Consider the following 24,409-nt stretch of genomic DNA (forward strand, 5'->3'; position numbering starts at 1 on the left):
AAATATTAAAATAAGGCTGACGGCGGGTTGAAGGGAGAACGGATTATCTTTGATTTGCCACCAGCCTTTTTGACATAACTGAAGATTTTCCCCACTTGTAGTAATGGAAAGCGCTTTGCTGAAAAAAAACTGTTTAAATATTAAAGCATGGCTACGTCTTATCAGTTTATAAGGCTAATTAACTCAGTGTTTAAGAAAAATTATATTTATTTATGGGTTTAAAGAGAAATTAAGGTTACAAATGGTTACAAAATGCCAGATGTTCAGAGTTACAACTTGTGTGAAGATTTGCTGGGGAGGTTTATTATTGTAAACAGATTTTACAATAATCTGGTTTAAGAGGCAAACCAAAAATGGTTTGCCTCTTAAACGGTGTGCAAACATTACACCCAGCCTTTAGTTTTGCTCGTGATTGTGTGTGATGTAATTTTGATCCAGAATTACATCACACACAAACATCACGACTCATCTGTTCATCCAATGTGGCTCTCAGACATTTATCTTGAACTGAATTTTACCTTCAGTGGTCTCACTTTGTCTCTTTAACACATTTTTGAAGATAGTCTTGCATAAACGTTTTCAGTTTAGGCCACACTACTTACATTTGGCGGTGCCGCGCTGGCAGCTTTTGTCGGCGGTCCAGCCCAGCGAGCGCAGGTCGCTGAATGTCAGCGAGCTGTCACCATTATAACTGCGTGTGCGACTGGAGGGAACCAGCTGGAAAAGGTTCTCCTGGGGCATGAAGCTGCGCGGGAGTGTCCTGCGACCTGCAGGCAGAAACACATTGGTGAGATTTTTTTATTTTTTTCCCCCCCCCTCTCATTCTGTTACTCATTAGAGGCCAAGTCTCAACGCCGGCCAGAGTCTCTCACCACTCAGACCCACTTCCCTTTAGACAGGAAGAAGGCCGCTGTATTTTTATACAAGTTTGGGTTCGCCACAGGGAGACGTAAATCACAGCTAGTCAAGGTTAGCCTCAGAGTGAGCAATTACTTACAGCTGCCTGGAACAGCGCTGCAGCACTTAACGCACCAAATCTATATGAGAAAAGTGTTTCGTCAGGGACTAAAAAAAAAAAAAAAGGGGGGAATGTTGAAGTAGAAAAATTATAATTCAGAAGGGGTCAGAGAACAGATGGTTCCCTCAGTGCGTATGGTTCCGAACAGTGCCCAGACAATGTATATTCTTAATAAATTGCATTAATGGAGTATTTTTTCAGATTACCCACCAGTAATGTCATTGTATGCTTTCTGCTAAGTGTAAATCAGGAGGTAACTATGGAACTGACACACCAAGATTATCTTGTCTGATGTCACTCTAAGATATTTAACTAAGATCTTATTGTTAGAACTTAGAACTGGTAATTTCTTCAATCTCGACAACCTGCCATAATGTTCCAAAACAAACCTCTTTAATTAAAACCAACACGCAATGCTTTTGAAACTCGGACAGGGGACTTTTTCAGGTATTATCAATCTGACCATTAAGGTTTGTGCTTTCTTTAATTAGGCAAAACAATCTGCTGACTTTGTAGTAAAGGTGATTTCTTACGATCGCCATAATCCTTGCTGCGATTGGGCAACTGGAACTGCCGTGGGAAAGTTCCTCCTTTCCCGTGTCGACCTGAAAGAGGGAGCAAAGAAGCAAAACCTTCATTCGCTGAAACATTTAGTTTCCCCTTACACCCATCCACCTCTCAGTACTTCTCACTACAAACCTCGTGCACTCCTCTTCAAATGTGCACCGACACACTGATGGAGTGCAATGATTAGAGAAGCTCTCATTTCCATAGATCACATCTGACAAGTCCCAGCGCACTGTTCCTGCTCATCCGTGCATGTCAAATCAGAGTTGAGCTCAGCAGAATGACATGCAGCTTTCCACACATGTAGCCCCACTGCTGCGTCACCCTGATGCAGCCGAGGCAGAAACTGAAAACAGTCCTCGTATTAAAGGCAGGTGGGGAGCCCCGTTGACGCACGTGAGCGACGACCCTTGCAGCACACGCACTAGCATAGGAGTGGTGGTTGTGGTGGTGGTTGCAGGGGGCGGTGGGGGGAGGGGGAGTACTGGGTCTCAATTGCAAGCAGCTGTTCCGTCACATGATGGCCTGCTCTCGCACTGTTATTGTGGTTGTATCCCCATGGAGACAGGAGTTATTTTCTGTGTTTGGTAACATGGGACGGAGAGGAAAAATCTACTCACAGGGAATGATAAACACTGTAGGCCCTGACAGGAGGGGGCTGGGCTCTACATCTGGGGAGAGGAGAGCCTGTGTGTGCAGTTGTGTCCTAATGTACCGTGCACACAATCTGCAGCATTTCTTTCTTTCTTTTTTTTAAATTCAGTGCATGATGGGGAGCGAGGGGCGCGAGACAAAAAGAAGAGAGCAGATTGGGAAAGCTGCTCCGCTCGGAAGGGTTAGTGTGGCGTTGTCTGCCATGCTGCTTTCTTTGATCCGTGTTCTGAAGACACAGACGAGAACCCAAGGGACCAGAGTAGAGGGGCTTCAAGGGGCTGATGACTGGTCATGAAAAGCCATTGCTTATTAGGGCTACTAAAAAAAGGTCCAAATGAACAGCACCCTCACACCACTAACTTTAATGCATTGTACTGGGATTTTAAGTACAATGTATTAAGTAGAGCATGAGACGCAGGATGAAAATGACGCTTCGCTTTCAACAAACGTTGCTTGGACTAATTTTAATTTTGATTAATTAATTACATAGCTTTTAAAAAGATGTTAAAAAATGTGAACTTTACTCATTGCATTTTTTTGTTTTTCATAAAAAGGTCCCCAGCTGAAGCCTTTTATACTGTTTCAGCATGTTCTTAATTCTGACGTCCGCAAACAACACCAAAGTCGCTTCTCTTGTAAAATTTTGCTTCAAAACACAGTCGAAAGGGACCGGGGACAAGATCATTATTGTGTACAAGTTCTGCTCAAAGGAGCACCAATGCTACTCAAGCCTAAAATACCATCTCAAAGGTAAACATGTTCCAGCAAGTGCAGACGTCCCTGACGATAATGTTAGCGTTCACAGTTATCATTTCTAAAATAGTTTTTCCAAGAAGTTATGAATGATCAGAAGTTCCTGAAACACTTAAAAGAAACTCCCTTGAGATTGCACCACTCTTTTGGCTGAGTAACCTAAATACCAGATTTTAACACTAAACATTTTTGTCGAGCTTATGTCGATTTAATTGATGATTTACCAGCAAAAAGGAGTCTTACGTTGGAAAATATGCTTACTTTGCCTACTTTGATTAAAAATTGATTAATTTCAGTAATTAATTGCAGATCCTGCAATTAATGTGATAAGAAAAATTTTAATCAAGTCACAGTACTATTAAAAATTTTCATTTGACAGGCATTTGTATTCATTTCCCCCAGTATTTTGATACTCCCAATTATGTTATTTAAATAGTAAATAACATAACTGGAACTGCATCTCAGTTGGTATGTGATGAGGTTTATTAGAGAACATTATTCCACAAAAACACCAAAGAGCACAGAAGACAAGGATACATCTGGGGAAAGGCTTAAAACAGGGACTTCAAACTGGGGACTGTTAAATCCATCATCAGAGCATGGCACGGATCCAAATCTTCCTGTCACAGGCGTCTAACTAAACCGACAGACTAGACAATCAGAGCACTGAAGTGGCTGAAGGTTGTCTGTCTCTTACCTTTGTATTCGTAGTTGAGGTTCAGGTAATTATTGTCCCGGTTGTTCTGGGAGAACGGAGGGCTGAAATGATAAAGAACCAGTAGAAAAAGTTCAGGAATTATTTGCTTGTTTGGTTGGTAATTCCCCCCTTATCTTCAAAACAGAGTCTGGCCGGCAGCTTCGCAGTAAAGCGGAGCCTCAAAATGCTGCTTATGTTGAAAGCATTTTACAGTTAGACATGCTGGCTGTTTCAGAACAGTGTTCTGAATTAGAGCAGATAAGCTGGGACCTCTTTGTAATAATAATAATAATAATAAAAACAGTGAGAAAAACATTTTGGCATTGCTGACCTGGCAGTCAAGCTGAGCGTATTGTATATTCTTAAATGCACTCCCTCCCATCCCCGGTTCTTTAGCCTCCAAGCCTTCCACTTTCCCTGGGTGTTTGTGACCAGCCCCTCCAGAGAGTGACGTCTCTGCTGACCGCAGGGCGGCGCGGGGCCACGAGACCCTGGATAAGGGGCACGTATGCCCGCTCGGGGGAAAAGTTCCATGCACTTGTTTCCTGCCATTGTTCTGCAGCCTGGAGCGCTGATAAGCCTTGTGCAGGTAGAACTGTTTCCGTCCTCCCGCTCTCTCAAACCTCGCTCTCGCTTACTTTTTATTTTCCTTTCGACTCTGATTCAGTCCTCTCTCTCTCTCTCTTGTCTGTTTCTCTGTTTGTTCCTTTCTTGTTTTCTGGCTCGGTCTTTTCATCGTCTCGCTCTGTCCGTCACATCTCCCACTCAGTGACCAATATCCTTGCTCTCGTGATAACAGAGGAATCCAGGCGTCCAGATAAGAAGTTTAGTCACTATGGCAACAGCAAAATGACCTGATTCCTACATTCTTCCCACACAGTCAGCTCAGGAAAGGGTCAGATATACAAATCTGTTGCTGCTTTGGTTAGTGGTGTGTTTCTTAAACCAATCTCATATCACTAACGCTGGTTTGGAAACATAAATATGAATCTACATCAATGATGATCATGAATCCCAGCGTCTGCACCAACACTCACCTGTCCAGAGCTTGATCTATTGACTGACAGCTGCTTGACAGCGAGTTGCCTGCACTGCCGAAGGGATCCAGCATCTGACAGATGCAATGACACAGAGAGAGCAAAGGTCACATGAGCAGACAGTGATGTGGTGGAGATGGAGACAAATGGATTTGAGTCTCTAGCATTTTACTGCACAGCAGAATTCAAATAAGGATTCAGGTATTATTCACAAATGTCAAGCAGCTGCATCAGAATTGAAAAAATGTTTATTCTAGGAAGCAAGAAAAATCAGCTTTTTTAAAGTACGAAAAACTTGAAGCTGTGAAATGTTTGGAAACCTTTGTATTAAAAACTGTCAAAAATGAAAAGAAAAAAGTTACACCTTCATTTCACTAAAGAAGTAAAAAAAAAAAAATTTAAATATCCTCCATAAATGTAAATGTCTACAAATGTAACTTCAGACGCAGAATGAAATCTTTTCAGCCTTAAGATGAAGATCACCGAACATAAAGACATTTTAAGACCTCTCAGAAACCCTGAAAACTGTTGAACAACATTTGTCACGCGGAGCAGAGCTTACGTTCTGGTCTGGGGCCTCTGGGATGAACTCCCCCTCACTGTGGATGCTGGTGTACGAGCCCTGACGAGCGATCTGCTGCTGCTCCTCTGGAACGCTGCCTGGAGGCGGGGATGTCCGACCGGTGTGGAGAGAACCTGAGAAAATCCGCCAGTTAAGAGGATGAGAAGCAGATAAATAGGGAATGCAGCCGAATCAAATGAGGGTGAGGAGATAAAGAGCGTCGATTGAGGGAAGATGGAATAGGAGGGAGAGAAAACAATCAGTCTGTTATTCTTGGATTCAAGTTCAAGAGAGTCGGAGATGATTTACTAAACCACGCTGCCGCCACCTCTAACCTCAATTACTGTGACAAACGTTCGCCCTGCCACGCTGCTGCAGAGCCTGAGGACTTGTCCTTGTAACAGAGACTGAAACTATCACTGACTGAGCTGAGAGGGATTTTAAGAAATTCACCAAAAGGAAAAATGCTTAAAATGAACAATCATAAACGTGGAAACTACACATCTTTGTTCAACACAGGTCGGTGTTCCTCACTGCATGATCTCTCTCCCCTCTCCTGCTGCTGATTGTCTTCAAGGTACCCAGGCTCACATCACATCTTTGCTCAACCATAGACTCTGACCGCCACTCCTCCTCCTTCTCCTTCTCCTCTTTTCAGGCTTTCCAGCAGGACAAGTGACGGGTACTGGTACAGGGACAGCACTCAAAGGGAGATAGATTGGTGTGAAATTTCAGTGCTTTTACTTTAAACTGGAGAATGCAAATGGTTTGCTGCTGCGCGTTTAAGATTTGGAACATGGGAGTTAAAACATTAACCTTTGTGAACAGAGCTGATGTAAAGGACAGAGAAAAAGCTGCTCCGCAGAGAATACTTCCTCTTCACGCCGAGTTACCAGACATGCCAGGAGGGACAACAGACCTGGTCTGCACTGCGTTATCCAGCCACAAAGACTATGACACGACACCAATCTGTCTGGGAGGATTACTTTGACATTTTGGGGAAACATTCGTCTCACTCAGCGTTCGATTAAAAGATTAAATCTACAATAATCCGCTGTATATTTCCTAAAAAAAATTAAAACTTGTAAAATGTTAAATGATGCCTTTATAAGGTAAAAAGGGATTCTTCATATGCTGGTGGTGGCTTGCTCTGAAGGAAAGCACGTCCTTGCTTTGACATGACGTTTCCCTGCCTTCAGTTACAGTTTGCGTCTGACCTTCATTTTTCCAAAAACATTTTTGTGACAGGCAGAAACAGAAAAAAAAAATCCTGAAAGTAGAGGATTTCATGCAGTGTCCTGATCTGAGTTCTTATACCCAGCAGATCCCCAGTAATAGGTTTTGTCCTAATTTATTAAGTCTAAACAACCCATAAGTAAAGATGCGCCAATCAGAAAAATCAAAGGTCATTAGATTGCAAGAACACTATTAGTAATATTTTTATCCTTTCTGTGACAACATCACACCTCATGTGTCAAATACAGTAGTTATTGCCAGAAAGGATCTTATGGTTTTAAAACAAAGACAAAAGGATTACAGAGATCAGAGTTTATGCCCTGAAGAACAAAGATTCTTAACTTCACTTTGCGATTTCCAAACATTTGCCAGCATTTCCAAATCCAACATGTTTTCAGACAGAGGCTGAAAGCTCGCAAGAAAAAGATAGCACAACTTTGGTGTTCTCCTTTCACCCTTCCTGTTATCTGCTGTATGTCTTGCTCTCTCTCACTCTTTTGCAGGTGGATTGGACTACAGGCATTTCACAAATTTGTTGAATTTTACTGCGACCTGATGAGTCTTAAAGAGATGTTGTTCAGAGATCAGCTTTTTTTTTGGTTTCTCAGTGCGTCTTTACGCACTTTTCCGTGAGACTTTTCCGTGAGATTAGTGGAAGCTCACCTGTTGAGTGTTTGCGGACCCTCTCCGACCCTTTGAGCAGAGAGCCCTTCAGGTCTCCTAATGACCGCGATGACTTCATCTCACTCTGCTTGTCCCGGCTGTTCACCTGTAGGTACTGCAAGCAGGAAGAAGAGGACAGCAGTTGAGAAAGTGAGGGCAGAATTACAGCTTCATTCATCGCTCTTTTTGGAAGAAGTATGACTTTATTCAAATCTCACATTCATGACCAAAGCTGGGGTTTCAATGATGCACTGTGAACAATGAGAGCGACTCACAGGGTTGTTTTTAGGGGTCTTCAGCAGAATCCTGAGCAGCCCATTAGTTCCTGAAGTGTTGCCCAGAGACTGCACCGCCTGATCCAGGTCCTCCTGGCTTTTCAGCGGCAGCAGCAGCTGAAGGACAAAAATACAAACATGACCTTTCTTTTCTTATTGTTGCATAATGCAACAGCAGTTTCAGAAAGGCTGAGATGGAGAAGGATTCTTATTAAAGAAAGTAAACATTCTTTTATCTGATTTTCCCTGTGCACTTAAGCTGAAAATCCCTCTTTAGGATGCAGATGGTTTCTGGAGTTTGACAAGGAATGTTCAGCTCCTGGCAACTTTTAAAATCCACATAAACGTTTGAAGCTGTATTTTTTTTTTTACTAACGGTAAATATGACTGCACTGTGAGTTGCATTTCTCCTGTGAAGTTGCTCAGGGAATCACTGCACATTTGTGTAATAGGGAGACGAAAGGCAGTGCAAACCTAAAGCTGAAAAACTGAAATGTTTCCCTTCATCCATGTTTTTTTTAAGGCTGAAAACAAAACAAACGGAAAGTACTCCCCATCTTTTGTGCCTGGCTTTGTCTCATACTTTTTGTTTTTCTCTCCTATGGAAAGTACTCTGGCTCAATGCCACCATGCGTCTCATTGCTGCACAAAGCCATTGATGGACCATTTGCCCATCATGGTATTTTATATGAATATGACTGTGATTTGATTGTCTTGGAATAATTTGCATCAAACAAATATGCATTCTGACTGATATTGATTACAGGTAATACCATTTCAATTGGTTTGTCTTATGAAGTGTGAACATGTTTCCTAATTTAATCTAGCATTAACATTGATGAATAAATGTTTATTATTCAGTCGCATTCTGTTACTTGGTACTGATTACTAGGTTGTGAGCGGGTTGTTGTTCTCTTTTTGCAAATCTGAAAAACAAAGTCAGGGCTCTTCTGAGTAATTTCTTTCTTGGAGAAAGAAAACATGTTTATGCGGCTCACACAGTGTCTGAGGTCTCCTAGAAGCACCATTAACCAAAACACTCAGCTACATTTTGCAGATTTCAACAAGTGAGACTGTCACAAAGTCAAACAGCTAAATAGGAAATACTATTTTTGTGGTATTGAGATAAAAGATCTGTAGACATAGTATTCATCAACCACTTTGTCTCTTTTCTTTTCAACTACTTCCACTTGCAGTAACTCTGGGTGTTTATAACTACAGAAGAAAATGTGTAAAAAAACACACAAAAAAACACATTATATGTATTTTCACATATTTTCTGTTGTTGCATTCATTTTACTCAGTCTGTACAGTGTTAGAAAGTAACCTTCCTTCTCTTACCTCCTTCTCCATAAAGAAGAGGTCCATCTGCTGACCAAAGGCCTCTGTGACTTTTTGCAGAAGCTCTTTGATCTTCAGCGGCCTCTGAAACGGTATGATCCTGTAACAGGGTGGAAACATCAGCAGCGTTAGGAATCAATGGGATATTTATGTCACATCTGGGTGCAGACACTTTGCAAGAAGATCCCTCACAAACAGGAGTTCACTTTGTCTTTTCTGGTGCTTTTGGTAGCCACAAAATAAGTCATTTATTTCACGAATGTGGCGGAGAGAGCGGAAAATGTTCAGGTCGGGCTGGGTCAAGGAGAGAAGAGTGCAAGATACTGACAAGATTAATCAACAAAGAAAAAAGCGAGCGAATAATCCTTTTCAGACAAAATGCACAGTCTATCTGCAGTTATCTATTCAGAGGGATCATTTTGTCTTTCAGTCTGATTGCAAGAGAGTGTATATACGGGGCAGCGTGTTTGTAAAACTACATGCATGAGCGTGCTTTCCAATCAGAGTATGCATCGGCCGCTGTTTCAACAACGGCCGGGGTCTCTCCGCTAAGCCAGCACAAAGGCAGATGGGAAACTTCCTGAGAGGAAAGAAGGGGGGCTGAAGCGGGGCTGGAGGGGGGATCTAGAGCGGCAGCTAAAGCAGCAGGATGTGTGTCTTTCCCTCCTCTTTTAGAGAGTGACAGAGTGATAGATATAGAGTCGTGGAGATATTTACAGACTGCGAGTTACAAAATAAAGGAAACAGCCTGAGAAAATAGACTCTCTGCAGCATGTCTTCTTCTTCTTTGCCTGCTTTCAGTCTCATTCTGCTTGCAAAGAATCTGCAGCCGCCACTAACTCTTTATAGTATACTGATAAAAGAGCTTGTTTTTATCCCATCGCTTCCTCATCAGAGGCCAAAGCTCTGCCTATCTTAATGACTGCTCATTGGTTCCCTCATTTAAATGAGAGGATTCTGGGAATCGGCAGGCCTGCAGATCAGAGGCGAGCAATGGTGCAGCTAAACGCTCCCCGACTGTTTAGATTCAGTGATGATGTGTGCGATAGAGAGCAGGAGGGATGTGGCAGAGGGCTAAAAAAGGGGGTTCTGCGCTAAAAGATATGAATTTCCTTCCTCTGCAAGCAAGCATGGTTGCAGAGGGGAAAAAAATAGAAAAGGAACAGATTTGCAGATGAAAGATTGCCTTCACACAGCGCGCTGGCTCTGTCTTTTCCTAAGAATCACAAACATACACACACAGAAAGGAAAAAAAAAGAAAAGAGTAAAGGTCTGGCTCTGGTCCTTCACTCTCTGGCCAAAGGAAGAGAGAGACACTCTGCAGCGCTTATTTCCTGCCTCAAACCTTTAGTGCCTGCCAATGAAAAGAGAAACCTTCCAGTTTGATTCCATTGTGGACAGACAAAACGATTATCCTGACTCATGGATTCCTAATACCTCGAGTGCTGCAGATGCTTATAGGATATGGCATTATATTTACAGTTTCTGCACAATCCAGTTGTCTTAAAGAGCAAGAAAGGTCTCACCACAGAGGCTTACATAAATAAAAGAAAGGTTTGCGCTTCTTTTTTTTTTTTGCTAAATTGAAATGTGGCCTTAGTTGCTGGCTCGTGATATTTGCAGAATGGAGGACCTTTGCTGCTTTAGAAACAGAATTAAAACAAATATTTAGATTTTAAAAAGAATATGCACTTAATGAGATTTAAGTTTTAAGCAGAAATGCTTTTCAGTGAAGGCATAAAGAAAGCTTCTGTTTATTTAAATATTCTAACATTTTATGTATGCATGGCAAAATGTCAGTAAATAATCATTTACTATTAGGTCTTTATAATACTTGAAAAAATGCACTAAAGTTGGTAAGTCTAGCAATAACTAAACAAAAAGTTTAGTCTACAAGTGCAATGCCTTCGTTACAAACAGACACTCCGGAAATAGATTATTCTATTGACACACAAAAGGTATGAAATACGTAGTTTCCATTCAAACATCACAGTTTTATTAATAAACTATAAACTATACTGGTGCTGTATTGGTAGTGAAACAACCTGACCTTTTTATTCCACCAGAATATCTTAATGTCCTCTTAAAACATTTGCTACTGTTTTACATGCCAAATCTATGATATCCAGAGCATGGATACATTTAGTTTATATAATTAGTTAGTAATTGTTGTTTTTGTAAACCAATTGAAGGATACTAAGACATCTTCTTGTTAGAAAAAGTAGAATCCCAGAGAGCTCGTGATTTACATGTAACCTGGAGCTGGATGGTCAGTGGGATAACATGAGAAGAATAAACATTAGGGGTGTAACACAGTTACACACTCAGTTCAATGCACAAATGTACAAAAAGACTGAACCCAATTATTCACCTGAAGCAACTTTAAGCGACTAATTGGCTAATTAGTAGTGGCCAAAAATCAGCTGATTTCCAAAACGTTTCCACTTTTTAAAGTTTTAGACAACAAAAAATTAAAATTCATAAAAAAAAAAAAAAAAAACTTTTTTTTTTTACTGCTGGCCAAGGTTTAAAAGATTTTTTTCTGGTTCAGTTAACAGAAGTAAACCATAAAAATGCATGGATCGTGGCTTTAAAACCGAGATAAGTACCAAACTGTGATTTTCTGTGCACCGTAACAACCCTTGTGAATATGTATTGAGTTAACGCAAGAGGAAATGTCTAGTGACAGTATGAGTGGTGCCTCCACAGAGTGAGATGTCTGTTCTGGGAGAGCAGAGCTCATGAGGAAGAGGAGTTAGCCGCGAGGCTTAGAAAAGAGAGAGAGGCAGGAACACAGAGACAGCAGCGTGGAAAAACTTATCTCTTCCACAGCAGCAGCCAATTAGGGCTGTGAAAACGTGGAGAGCCTCAATGTGGATCCATATTCTGCTGGAACAACATGCTCCTTCTCACTTCTGTGAGCCTGCAGCTTTCTAATCACCAAATCAGTTCCTCTTTCTTTGATCCAAATAACTGTGAATGAAGGTGGTGGGAATTCATGTATTTTTTTGCCTCCGTTTCTCCTCGCTAGCAGAATAAAGTGCATCAAGACTAGTTTTGAGATGGATAAAAACAGGCCGCTATTAAGCTTCTTCTCAAAGACCCCCGATTAATCCTATAGAGAATGTGTGGACAATGTAAAAAAATAAGAGCTGCATAAAGTTCTACCTTGTTTTTTGCTCTGCATCACGCACCTGCAGCTTTTTCAGCCTATTATTTTGTACTGTTCACAATTCAGAGGCCAGTTTCAGAGGGGGAAACTACTTGACAGTCAGAGGATGGCCTTCCCAGATGAAACGCAGTTTTATGTCGCACTATTCCTAACTAGACAGGTTAGGGATGTCCACCTGCTAAGTCTGCAGTCTTATTCTGGAGTTCTTATCAGCTTTCCTGTGGTGGTTCGGTGATGGCCAAGGTGTCGGACCAACGCTGGTTAACTTGGAGATCGGTCCTCCTTTTTCTCTTTTCCAAACAGTTTCCTTAAACTTACATTAGCTAAAGGAAATCTAAATTATGGGTGGTACCTCTCTTTTTAAGTTTTATACTCAATGTCAGGACTTGGATGGTACCAGTGGGAGCATCCAAATACCGTGTCAGCAATTATTATAAGGCTATAATTCTTCTCATCATCGAAAAGGGTATACATAGTTTTTGACATGTCACTTTTAATTTACGTGTAAATAAAATGAACATATGTATTAATTGTATTCCAAACGAATCTTCGTTTTACATTATTTTGTTATATTTTGAGGGATTTCTGTGTCAATTCCTATTAAAAACACCAGGTGACACTAAGCTATTATGAATGGATGCAACACACTTGGCAGAAGAAGAGGCATCCTCTCCTCCCAAATTCACACACTTCCAAAAAAGGAATGGAAGAGGTGTTAGCCATACTAGGAATTAATTTAGGATTAACCAGGAAACTAAAGGTTTGTAGTCCATCTGAGGACTTGCTAAAAAGCTAAACGTTTCCCAGAGCAGCCAAAGACAGAACAACATGGGCTTATTTCACATGGAACAAAGTTACCACCATTCAGAAGATTTGCTGTTTATTCTTATACACTTAGTGGACAAAGTGTTCCAAAGGTTTTCGTCAAAGCTTTGGGCACGTTCTATGAGAGCTTTGCTTCGTTTGAAGCCAGTGATGTGGGATCAAACAGCACCAAGGATGCAGCATGAGATAAAATATTAATTCGGGGTGAGGAGAGGACAGTGAACTGAAAGACTTCCCTCTCTCCCCGCCTTTAGTTAATCACTCCCTCTCCTCCAGACCTCCCTGCATCTTTTCCACTCTAAAAACCGACTCTGGAACACAGAGCCTCGGCTAAATAATCCACGCAGGAATTTTCCTTCTCTTTCTGCCACTCTGGCATGTAACTGCGATTTCCTCCCTCAGACACAAAATCCCCGAAATGGCAAAGCAAAACAAAAATGATCCAAACTAACAAAGTTTGAATTTGGACAGTTGAATGTAAAAAAATAAAAATAAAAAAATAGAAAGAAAGAAAAACAATAAGGAGGTTTCCAACGTACCGCTTTTCTCTCTCATGCTCCAGCTTGACTCTTAAATCCTGTTGAGAGGAAGAATAACAAGAGAGAGGAGTTACAGAGGTGGAAAGTTAAAATGATTCATGGCTGCATGAGGAACTTGGCCTGAAGAATAAAACTGAGGAAAGAAATTAGGTGAAGCACTATGATGCCTGTTGTTTTTGTTCAGAAATAAAAAAAATAAAAAAAAAGGAGGACATGACGGTCTGTGTGTGTTCTTGTAAAAGTCTCAACCAAAGGGAGCAGGAATCCAGAGGAGCCTGTAAGTCTGCATGAGGTCATTTTGATAAACTAACGCTGTCATCCTATCAGCGCAGGAGATTGGGTGAAAATTAGGGGGAAGGGGTAGTTGGGAGAGGGGGGCGATTTTACCCCTTCTCACAGAGGAGAGCCGCTGTCCAGGCGGAAACTCTCTCTGCATCTCACCAGCTTGTTTACTTCTCCTCATAAACACTGCCGCTTTAAGAGGATTCGACAATTATCATTCCACGGACGGGGAACAAACGCGTGAAGAGGCAACTTCTCGGAGCAACACAAAACCAGCACTGCTTTCACTGACCGATCCTGCATTTACTGAGGTGATTTTTTTTTATCTTGAATGAAACCCCATCTCAATCACAATAAGCTCATTCGTTTGAGAATGCACTTTTACTACACCCTTTACCTGACTTTGGCAGCAAACAACGTCACAGTCCAGAAAAATAAATCCTGACGACAGAGTGGCTGAGGTACTGCGAGTAAACCCAGAACGTCGGTCAAGGTTAAAGGAACAAGTTAACAAATTGCTACTGAAAAAGGATAACAGTCAGATTTAACTTAAGGACATATTTTAATATCCACCCCTCATAATGTTTGAGGAATGTTAAAAACTATACTTTTCCTTTATCTAGGTAAAAAGAAATCATCAGGAACAATTGTGGGCCCATCGGTTTTGTGTAACATTCTAGATATTCAGGTGCAAAACATTAACCCAGCTGGAATTTATTTAATGTTCTTCTAATTCAGGCTTAACTCACCATGATTCTGGCATAAAAATGAACTTAGATCAAATTATTTTTTAATAATTATTTTTTAAATATTTTTTAAATTTTTTAATAATAATAACTATTATTATTATTGAGATAAGCTTTTCACCTTTGACAGGTTTAAAGCAGCAGAATTAGCTTTAATGTTCTAACATTTAAATCAGTTCCAGTTCAGTAACTATAAGTCAAGTTTAAAACACCAACCTAAGAAGGTACAAAAGCAAGAAGCAGTAAAATATTAAATTTTTTTCTATTTGAAAGCTTTTAAAATTATGAATCAAAGTAAAAAGAACACTTCATTTTCAAGAAATATTTATGTTTGATTGATAGAATATTTGAGGAATAAAACACTAAACCATCAGCTGTGAGCTTTATTAGCCAAAATCAATTTTTGTAAAATTCAGTTAATATGTGAACAATATTTATAAACTGAACTGATTTCTATAATGCTTTGTTACAATTATGAAAACTCATTTGTAAAATCTAAAGTTTTTACATGTAAATTAGTATTTTCCATGACTTCCTAATTAGTTTTGTAACAAGAGAAGGTGAATTTGGACATAATTATATTTAAGCCAATCAGCCATTCTGGACGATATGAATATTATAGCTGCAGAAGCAGATGAGTTATGAACGCATTCGGATGTGTGATGTGTACCTGTTTGAAGAGTAAGGTTCTGTTTTTGTGCTTGTGGCTGGAGTAGCGACCCAAAGCGGCCAGGTCCTGCATGATGGAGTTGAGCGCCTCCTCGTCATCTGCAGACAGAAGACACATAAAAGAAAAAAAAAACCCCAAAAAAACGAGAGAAATAAACAGACAATACTTAAGTTTTATTTCATAAAAATGAGTCATGAAATTAGAGTCCACATGGAGGCTTTTTTAACAGTTCGATTTGACGACTGCTATGCAGTTACAGCTGCAGCTCGTGTTGCCTCAGACCACACTTATGAGGCAACACCTGGGCTGCTACTTCCTGTTCTTGCACCATCTGTCGAGTTTCCACTAGTGGGAAAATTCCAGTGGTTGTTCGCTAATTTATTTTATTTCATTTTTTTTAACTCACACAAGCATCTCAATCGTTTGCACTCAAACAAAGACATCTTTATTAACTGGGTGCTTTCAGCGCTGCTATTGATGAATCAATAATATTTAATAATACACAGAGTATATCTATTGCTTGAGTTTTTGTTGCACTAGGCTGTTAGGTTCTGAGTTTTTCCCTTTCTGAATAGCAGCAACTTTTTTCGGCAAATAAAAAAAAAAACGGGTGAAAGCTTAAAATTGAAAGCGAACATTATTTACGCTTGAAGTAAAAGAGGGCATCTCTCTTATGCCATATAAACACACACACTCCCTCATGTAAAGGAGATAATCATGCAGACGAGCGTGTCAGGCATTAACATATCAAGAGGCGTTAATGGAAGCGATTATCCGAGCCGTGTCTACGGTATAAAGACGTGGTTGACCTCCACTCAAGCCTGCCTGCTGGATGAATGAGTGACGAGCACATTCATGGCTAAAATGCACACCCAATTTTTCCCACACAGAAACCAGGCCAGGTGTGTGAGACAAACAGCACCTGCAGGAAAGACCGCATTCTTTCAGATGAAGAAACACTCTTGAAGAGTGCCTCTGCGTGGAAGACCACTGAGGACGTCTGGAGGCCGGCTAACGCAGGGAGCAGATGGGAGCAGAGATGAAATTTGATCCCGCTCCGTCCATGCTGGCAGCAGGTCTGTCTGCTTGGGTTCACCCTGAGGTCAGGGGGAGACCCTTCAACTTAGCGATGATGTTACTGATGCATCTGTGTGACTTTCTCTGCTCACATCTCAGAGGGACTAGAAGCAGCCAGCAGTGACTGAATAAAAGCGAATGCCTCTATGAACTCACACCCCGAGTTTCACACACGCAGAAATTGAAAATGTCTTCCTGAGTGCCTTTGAAGAACTTGTAAAACAAATATTTAGGATTTTGGAATGCTTCTGCTGTTACAATTACAAATAAACTGAGACGGTTACCAAAAAAACAAAACAAAACAAAAAAACTAACACTGTAAATAGATTCACAAAAAAAAATATTTCTCTTTTTTAAAAGATAAGCTGAGATAAAGCCCCATCAATTACACAGCAGAAATACTGAAATTACTTTTTAAACATAAATTACATTGTATGTGTTTTTTTTATTAGCGCTGATTAATTGCATCCTGAACTTTTTCCAAAATAGCTTTATCTGTAAATATCAGCTAATAATTAGTGTTAAGTGTGTTATTGGTTGAAAAAATGGTTTAAGGGGAGAACATAAATCGCACGGTAAGTCTGTTTGCTCTGACCTGGCGGTGTTAAGAGGAAATGAAAATTCTCCCTGGGCCATTTTGGTTCCCAGACATAAGTCCTAAAGGAAACCAGTGGGATGAGCTGAAGAGAAGAGAGCATAAAAGAACATCCAGGACTTTGGACAATGTAGATAGTTGAAAGACTAATGATTAAAGATGTTTTTCTCTGTAAGCTCCAACCTTGATCTCAAAGGACTAGTGAAAAATAGTTGTAAACTTGAGCTCAAATTAATTCTTACTGCAAGAGTAAAGTCTTAGAAGAAATGCTTGGATCTATGTCACTGAATTGTGTCCTGTTTGTTTGTAGGTCAAAATCCACCCAGCAGAGTTTCACTCAATCCAGATTTATCAAGAAAATGGCCTAGTTGCTCTCTAGGAAACTCTAACCTTTCAACCCTGATCTATAAATCTTTGAGGCTGGGTAGCTAGCACGAAAAGGCATCGATCCCCCTCAGCCAAACACATAGAAGTGGTAGATCATTATTTATTTTTTCTGTAATTAAATCCACACAGTAGCTGGAGTGAGGTACAAAACGACCCACAGCTCTCTGCTGCACAGCACACTCCTTTCACTTAGAGACAAACTAAATAATGCAGCACGATAAGAAAAGTTACACCCACCATATCTCAGCTCCAGTGCAAATAGTGGAAACAGTGCAAAGGGGGGGACTGGTATTCTTAGAACAAATGGCGATAAATCTGGCAAAATATGGTGTAATTACCAGTCAAATACTTGTGGCTTTATTAAGTCAGGGCACTAAAAATAACAAAGTTGGAATAATATGCTTTTTCTGTCTTGCTGAAAAGTTGCCCAGTTGTAAATAAGCCCCATACTTCTACAAGCAAAAATGTGCAGGGCTTCATGCCGAAACTTTATTCTTGATACAAACACAGGAGGCAGAGGTAGTTATAATAATCTGTGGCGTCAACAGAGGTGAATGACTAACAGCTCGGTCCGGCCTGTCCGAACAGGAAGGAACTGAATCACTGCTCTGAGCGCGAGCAGGAAAACCTGATTTATTACTCCACGCAGGAAATTCATGGATTTCTGACCGACTCAAAGAAAAACTGTTGTTTTTTTTTTTCTTCCCTTGCCACTCTAGCTGCAGGACAAATATTATGGGTGCCATCTTTTTTATAGAATGAATGGCTTGTGTCAGTATAAAAATACACAAGAAAGCAATAAAATACGCTTTAAGACTTTAACCTATCGCTACTTCACTCCGGTTGAAGTCTAACCAGAGATCCGCTCTAGATAAAATCATGTTTCAAAATGGCCCAGTCAAAGTCCAGAGCAAAATCTAATTCAAAATCTGTGCCACGAGTTGAAAATTGATTTTCAAAGCTCTTTGGGAAAGAGTAATAAGCAAAACAAAAAACAAAAAAAAACTAAAATAATTCCAGGTGTAAAAAGGTGGCAAGGAAATTCCTCAAAATCAGTAAATGCAGCAACAGGTATTCTAAAGACTAACTTGGGGCGCTGAATATGAATATTTTTTAAATTATTAGTGAAACATGTGGAATAACATATTCATCACAACTGGTCTATTTGTGGATTTAAAACTGTCAAAATGAGAAGAAGTGTTGTTAATACTTTTGGAGGGCATTTTTTCTTTGGTGCCTATTTTTTCATGAAGCATTTTTCATTATGATGGGCCTCAGCCAATTTCTTCATCATTTATCAACATATTGTATGAATATGTCTTATATACACAAAAAAAACAATTTTTGAACAGAAAACCCATCACAGAGTCTCTCTAGTGATTTGTTGAGCCTGGACAGGCCCGGAGCTCTAGACTAACCAAAGCCCTCGCAGTCAAGGATACAAAACAAACACAGTCCCACTAGTGTATATGATTGTGTGTTTCTGTGTAGGAGGCTTGGTTTGTTGCCTGTGGATAATAGCAGCGTGGGGAGAGCAGGAGGCTGACGGGTGCAGGGGGCAGTCGTTGTGTGAGAAATGTGTGGTGGTGAACAGAGCTGGCCTATAAATGAAATTATTACCTCACTCGGGCCTGATTCACGGCCACTCGCCAAGGTAGAGATCAGCCAAGGCTAACCGCCAGCGCGGTGGGAAGCCACACCAAAACTGTCAGTGACTCAGAAACTGCCTGCAAAAAAACTCCTGAAGCAGAGCGAGTGTGACCAAGGACTTGGATCCGACGTGCCGAACAGTTTGGGATACCTGCAGTTTGTTTCCTGAGCTCCCCCTTTCAATCTTGGCTAAAATGTGACCCCCAAAAGAGCAGGGGGAATTCCAGGAAGCCGGGGAGAGTGAGCAAAGTTGCACAATGGAGACTGATTACAGGACATTGCATCATCACTGCATCCCCCCATCCTCCGTTTTCTCAGGATTAAGGTGGAAACCGTGAAAGTGGCAGGAACTGCTGTCCGAGACAGTCGACATAAAAGGAGACATCTGCTTGCAACTGCTGCTCAAGCAAACTAAACATGTGGGCTCGCATTTTTACCTTAAGTTTGTTTGGAGAACAAACTCTGTTTAAAGAGAGTATTACTACTTGCAAATCAGTGCTGTGCACAGACCAGGAAGGCGGTGAAGAGTGAGGCAAACTGCCTGGAAAGACATTGAGGGGATTTCCTTGAGCCGAGAGACACATCATGGCAAAGGCATCCGGCGGGATTAGCAGCCGGAGCCAAAATATGTCCTCACTCCCCTGCAGCAGCCAGGTCCAATCTCTGACGCACAACACACGCTCAGATGCACACACACGCCAGCAAGAGCCTCTGTAAACACCAGTCTCTGCTCAGCTTACCGAAAAATGAAGCACAGTCAATTTAAGACCTAATGGATGTAATGTTTAAGCGTTTAGAGTTAATCTTTCACTAGGAGTAATAGCTCTGATGTCATGCTGGGAATTGTAGGTGTGTAACAATAGCTGTGCAAGCAATGTTTGCACAAGGCTCGTCCCAAAAGTCCAGGTTTTGATCAATAACTTGACCAAATCTACATATTGCATTACATTTTTTTATATTGATGTAATTAGATATTGTCCATAAAACTGCTACTTAGCTTCCTCTGCTCCTTTAGCTACGCTCAACAAAGACCTGTTACCGGAAGTAATTCCTTGCAATGCCATGGAACACCATGTTGTTACATAATGTCTTTATGTAATCACACATGTAATCATTTTTGGTATTTTTGCGTTCAGTAATGCATACAATAAAATAATAATAATAAAGGGAAGGATATTTCATCAGAGCACATGGAAATGAAGATTTTTTATTTGTTTTAGTGTGTTTTACATAAGGTAATGACTCTAAAAGATGAGCGGGAATGCATCATTATAGTTTCCCTTTTGAATTTGTTCTTTTTTTGACTGCTTATTAGATGTTAGAGTGTTCTAGATGTTCAGATTTATATTATCTGCTATGTTAATAAAAAAGTACATTTCCCATATTTCTCTAATTTAAGCATTAGTGCTTCATTACCTTGTGTGTTCCTGTGCTGTCCAGGTCCATTCTGGAGACCGTCATCTGTAGCGGAAAGAAAGCAATATTTGTTTTGGATCATAATAGAAACAGTTCTGAAGCAAATACTTTAACTGCTGATTGCTATTTTTCAGAAATCTTCAGGCAAGTCTGTTAATCTTCAAATGTGGCTGGTTTAAAGATCAATAAAGGTGTAAATCCAACATTTCCAAATGATAATGTTACTTATCTCACATCCCTTTTTTAAAATATAACTTTGCTCTTTTTTGATTTACTCCTATCTGTACTGTTCCTGCCAGAGGAAGTGTAGAGGATGGGTGTGTTTTATGTGTGGAAGTAGAAGTTTCTATATGAACGCACATAGAGCAACCTTGCTTTCAAAAGCAACTTACCCATGTTTACTGTCATCATCAGGAAGTGGTCCTGTTGAACTTGAGCACAGAGCTCAACTTCTCTCTGAAAACGAAGACTTCACCCTGAGGCAAAGAAAAACAACAGGTTTTCAACATCCGTGAACTGGGCCATTTCTCCTTAAGCTAGCTGCATAGTACTTCTGTGATTACACAAAAACAATGACTAAACAGGACGCAGGTGGTGGTACCAACACAAAGGTTTTATTTCCTAAATTGCTCTCAACGCTGGTGTTATTTACTCAATCTTTTCTCTAACCTGCTCTCCTGAGATTGGCATATCCTTTTATGAAAAAACAACAACACAGCGGCCAAGAGCTGCGTTTGATGCTGGCTGGTAACACACGTATCTTTATTGCCTCTATCAAAACTGCAAGAGAGTCTCATTGAGGGAATTCCTCCTGTTTAATGATAGAGCTGCATACCACCTAAATCCCATGATTCAGCCTTTGGGAGTACAGGAGAAAAACCTGCCTCAGGTTAAGGGCATAAGCTTTTAAAGAATAAAATCAGCGCTTTGCGCTCATTAGATGTCACACACCAAAAAAGGAAAGTAACATACAGGAAGAATTATCTAGCTCTGAAAACAATGCTTTTCGTTAATGACAAAGGAAGAATGCTGAGTCATTGACATTCTGCCCTACTTGACCCACATAACTTTCATACATGTTATAGGAAAAGATTTACTAAAATGCCTACTATTCTTGGAGACGATGACTGTGCCCTATGAGAGGTCTCGTAGATAAAACTCACTCAAATACTGAGGAACATATTTGTTCGTTATTTAAGAGCAGAAATAGAAAAGGGGAACAGGAACTTTAGAAAAAAAAAAAAAAAAACCAGCTGCTCCAGGGTGCAACAATGTGGTCATGAGCTCATATGTTATCTATTACAGTATCTAATTACCTTAACAAAGCTTTCTGCATAGTTGTGTACAGCAAATAAAGTAATTTTAGTCCTAACACCAATCTAAATATATTTTTAATTTGCATTCATGAGGTCATATGTGAGGCCAGGAAAAAATATCGGTGAGAAAATTCAATCTTTAAGGCCATAACTAGGCAATACATCTGGTTATGTTAGCGCTAACTTCACAATGAAAAAGGCCAGAGGTTCTTTAAATTAAGTCAAAATGAGAATTTCAGAACTGAGCTGCTGGTGTTTTTTGCTTTTTTTTCCCCACCAGAGAGGTTCCGGTTCCTAACCAGTGCTGGTGTTGGAACCAGTTCTTAACCGGTTCTGAGAAAGAACTTTTTTTTTTTCCACCACCCAAGATTCAAGTCAGAACCACGTCATTGTAGCAAAACCAACATTTTTGTAGTATTGTGTTTTATAGTTTTTAAAATGTTTAATTTGACCAAAAATATCCAAACTAAATTTTGGAATTTTTAAATATGCCAATTTTTAAATTGGCTGCTCTTCCCAATGATCCCACCCAAAGCTCCTAATATAAGATGTTTTTTCCTTTAGCAAATCAGCATCTGGGACTGTCTGGGATATCTCCAGTTTTTGGTGCTACAGCCAAAATTTACCTCAGAGGACATAAGAAAGAACTGGTGCTTTGTAAGCTCTAAGAGCAGGTAAGCTGTGCAACCGGTTTGGTGGACAAAGCCCAGAGAGGTAGCTGATTTTTTTTTTAAACACAGGATTACAGCCACTTACGGTATGTGTGTGGTTTCAGACACAGTGTTGGGGCCCCTTGAGTAAAATAAGTTAAGTTGTTGCATGAATGCTTGATGCCCAATTATTGTTCTTTTTTTCTTTTGTTCAAACACTGGTAGAGTAAACTAGTCTAATTTCAGATGCAGAGCAACAGGTGGGGGAGAACCGCCATGTGTTACTCCATCCTTTGGCCATTGCTCCAGATTCTCTGGCATCTCGCTAGAAAGACTGCCAACTGTAGCAACTGCATGATGGAACTGTGGGATATATATAAACATCTGATCTTAATTGTATGTATGATGTTCCCATGTTTTGTGCTACATACAAGTAGAATTGGGAGGCATCACTCAAAAGGTGTTTTTGCACCCTTTCTAGGGATGAAAATAATTTCAATGTCGACTTACTTCTGCATTTAAATGTTTCGGCATGAACAAATCAAGCTTGTTTTCTCGCTTTCTGTGTATGGAGCAATCATTTCAGTGAACTCGTATGAAGCAGACATTTGAAAACCCTGTCATACCTGTACAGTTTTGGCCATTTTGCACTAAACTTTCATACAAAATTATTTATGCGCCACACATAAATTCATATCACACAGATGTTTATAACCTGCATTAACAAAAGACATTCATCCATCTATTAGCATCTATTATCTAAACCTGCTTGTCCTTGCGAGGTTGTGGTGCTTTTGTTCAGCAGTCATTGGTCATTCTTGTAAAAATGTTACTTTATGTTTACATTAATTTAGTTGTAGTGAATAATGTTGGGGGAAAAATAAAGCTGATAAAAACTTGAAAAGAGACAAAATGTCTAGTAAACATGACTAAAAGGTAAGAGGTTCTTCACTTTGTATGGGCATGTTCAGCTTCTCGAAATAGGCTGGTTGTCTCAAGTGTTTTGAATCCTCTGAGTCTGTGTACGGAAAATACCACTTGTCCCTAACATTCATGGCAGAAAAATGTTTCTTTCTCCTCTTGGATTAGCGAGAAAACTTTTCACAACCACAAGAAAAGCGGGGAAGAGAGCAATTTACAGATGAAACGCAGAGGCTAAACGACTTGAATGCTAAAGAAGTTTACAAGAATAAACATCGTATGAGGAATGACACTTGACTGGCCAAAATGGATTCAGGATTCAAAGTGAAGATAATAAAGAAAAGTAAGACAACACCTGATGACAAGTTTCACAGTGCAAAAAGAAAATCTGATATTTTCATTGCAAATATCTGAATTAGCCTGTGCTTGTTTGTTTGCTGCCACTGACCACGCATGAAAAAGATGAAGAACATGACAGGTGGTCTTCCAACACCATGCCGCCCAGTCTGTCGATTTCATATACACACACACACAAACGCAGACAGTCACACACAAGCAAGCCTCTGTCCTTCTGCTGCCAGTCACCAGATGGTCCATCTGCTTCGGCCCTCTGCACAGCATGATGCCGAGCTGGAGGTGCCCACTGATCGCCAGCCCAGTTCTCCACACAAGTGGGCAATGTGACAGCCCTGCTTATTGAAGATCAAATACTAAATAGTGCTCCTCCTGTGCTTGTTGCTCAGCAGCCACACGTACCGAGTGACAGGACTGTGTAAAACAAACCTGCAAACATTTTGACGCACTTGTCGTGGATAAAATCAGCCAATAGGATAAGATTTCTCACTTCCGTCCAAGCGTGAAACGCCACTCTAAAGCAGATCAAAAAGGACATCCCTGGAATTTCAGAACCAGCCAAAAAAAAAAAAAAAAGTGGTGCTAAACTCTAAACTCTAAACTTTACCCTACAGTTTTATTTTTGTTGATTGAAGGGAGAGTGCAGCCCAGACTATGCGGGTCAGCATGTATATTCTTGTGAGCACACACTAAGCTCTTACAGCTCTCTTACATCACCCTCCAACCAAGCAAACACTGTAATGCTGGTCTTGGTCTCCAAGGGAACCCCCTCTTTCTTTAGACTGCTCAGCAGCTGCCTGGTGGTCTGGCCAGCATGGCCTCATATCTGACATCACTGTTGTGGAGTCCCAGAGTAATCAACATTTCTGAGGTCAAGTATCTAAACACTGTGGAGCTCAGAGGGCTTCCATCTTCCAGCTAAGGCCAAAGCAGATGGTCTGCAGAATTGTGGCAATTGGTAAATTCTGGATTAGAAAAGATGCATAATATGTCCCCCCCCCCGCAA

General features: G+C 40.4%; 1 protein-coding gene across 1 annotated transcript in view; it reads right to left on the minus strand.

The window, feature by feature from the left end:
- map3k22 (mitogen-activated protein kinase kinase kinase 22) overlaps positions 1-24,409 on the minus strand; it is a 40,876-nt gene that overhangs the window by 9,442 nt on the left and 7,025 nt on the right. Inside the window, exons 2-13 of the mRNA XM_044105400.1 lie at positions 20,555-20,638; positions 20,163-20,207; positions 15,038-15,135; positions 13,340-13,377; positions 8,804-8,903; positions 7,463-7,579; positions 7,188-7,302; positions 5,289-5,422; positions 4,727-4,800; positions 3,690-3,751; positions 1,552-1,623; positions 603-767 (exon numbers count right to left, since the gene is read on the minus strand). Of these exons, the coding sequence (XP_043961335.1) occupies positions 603-767; positions 1,552-1,623; positions 3,690-3,751; positions 4,727-4,800; positions 5,289-5,422; positions 7,188-7,302; positions 7,463-7,579; positions 8,804-8,903; positions 13,340-13,377; positions 15,038-15,135; positions 20,163-20,207; positions 20,555-20,573 (1,039 nt within the window). The 5' untranslated portion in view covers positions 20,574-20,638. The remainder of the gene's footprint in view (positions 1-602; positions 768-1,551; positions 1,624-3,689; positions 3,752-4,726; positions 4,801-5,288; positions 5,423-7,187; positions 7,303-7,462; positions 7,580-8,803; positions 8,904-13,339; positions 13,378-15,037; positions 15,136-20,162; positions 20,208-20,554; positions 20,639-24,409) is intronic.

The sequence above is a fragment of the Gambusia affinis genome, linkage group LG21 (genome assembly GCF_019740435.1).
Source record: "Gambusia affinis linkage group LG21, SWU_Gaff_1.0, whole genome shotgun sequence".
Classification (NCBI taxonomy): Eukaryota; Metazoa; Chordata; class Actinopteri; order Cyprinodontiformes; family Poeciliidae; genus Gambusia; species Gambusia affinis.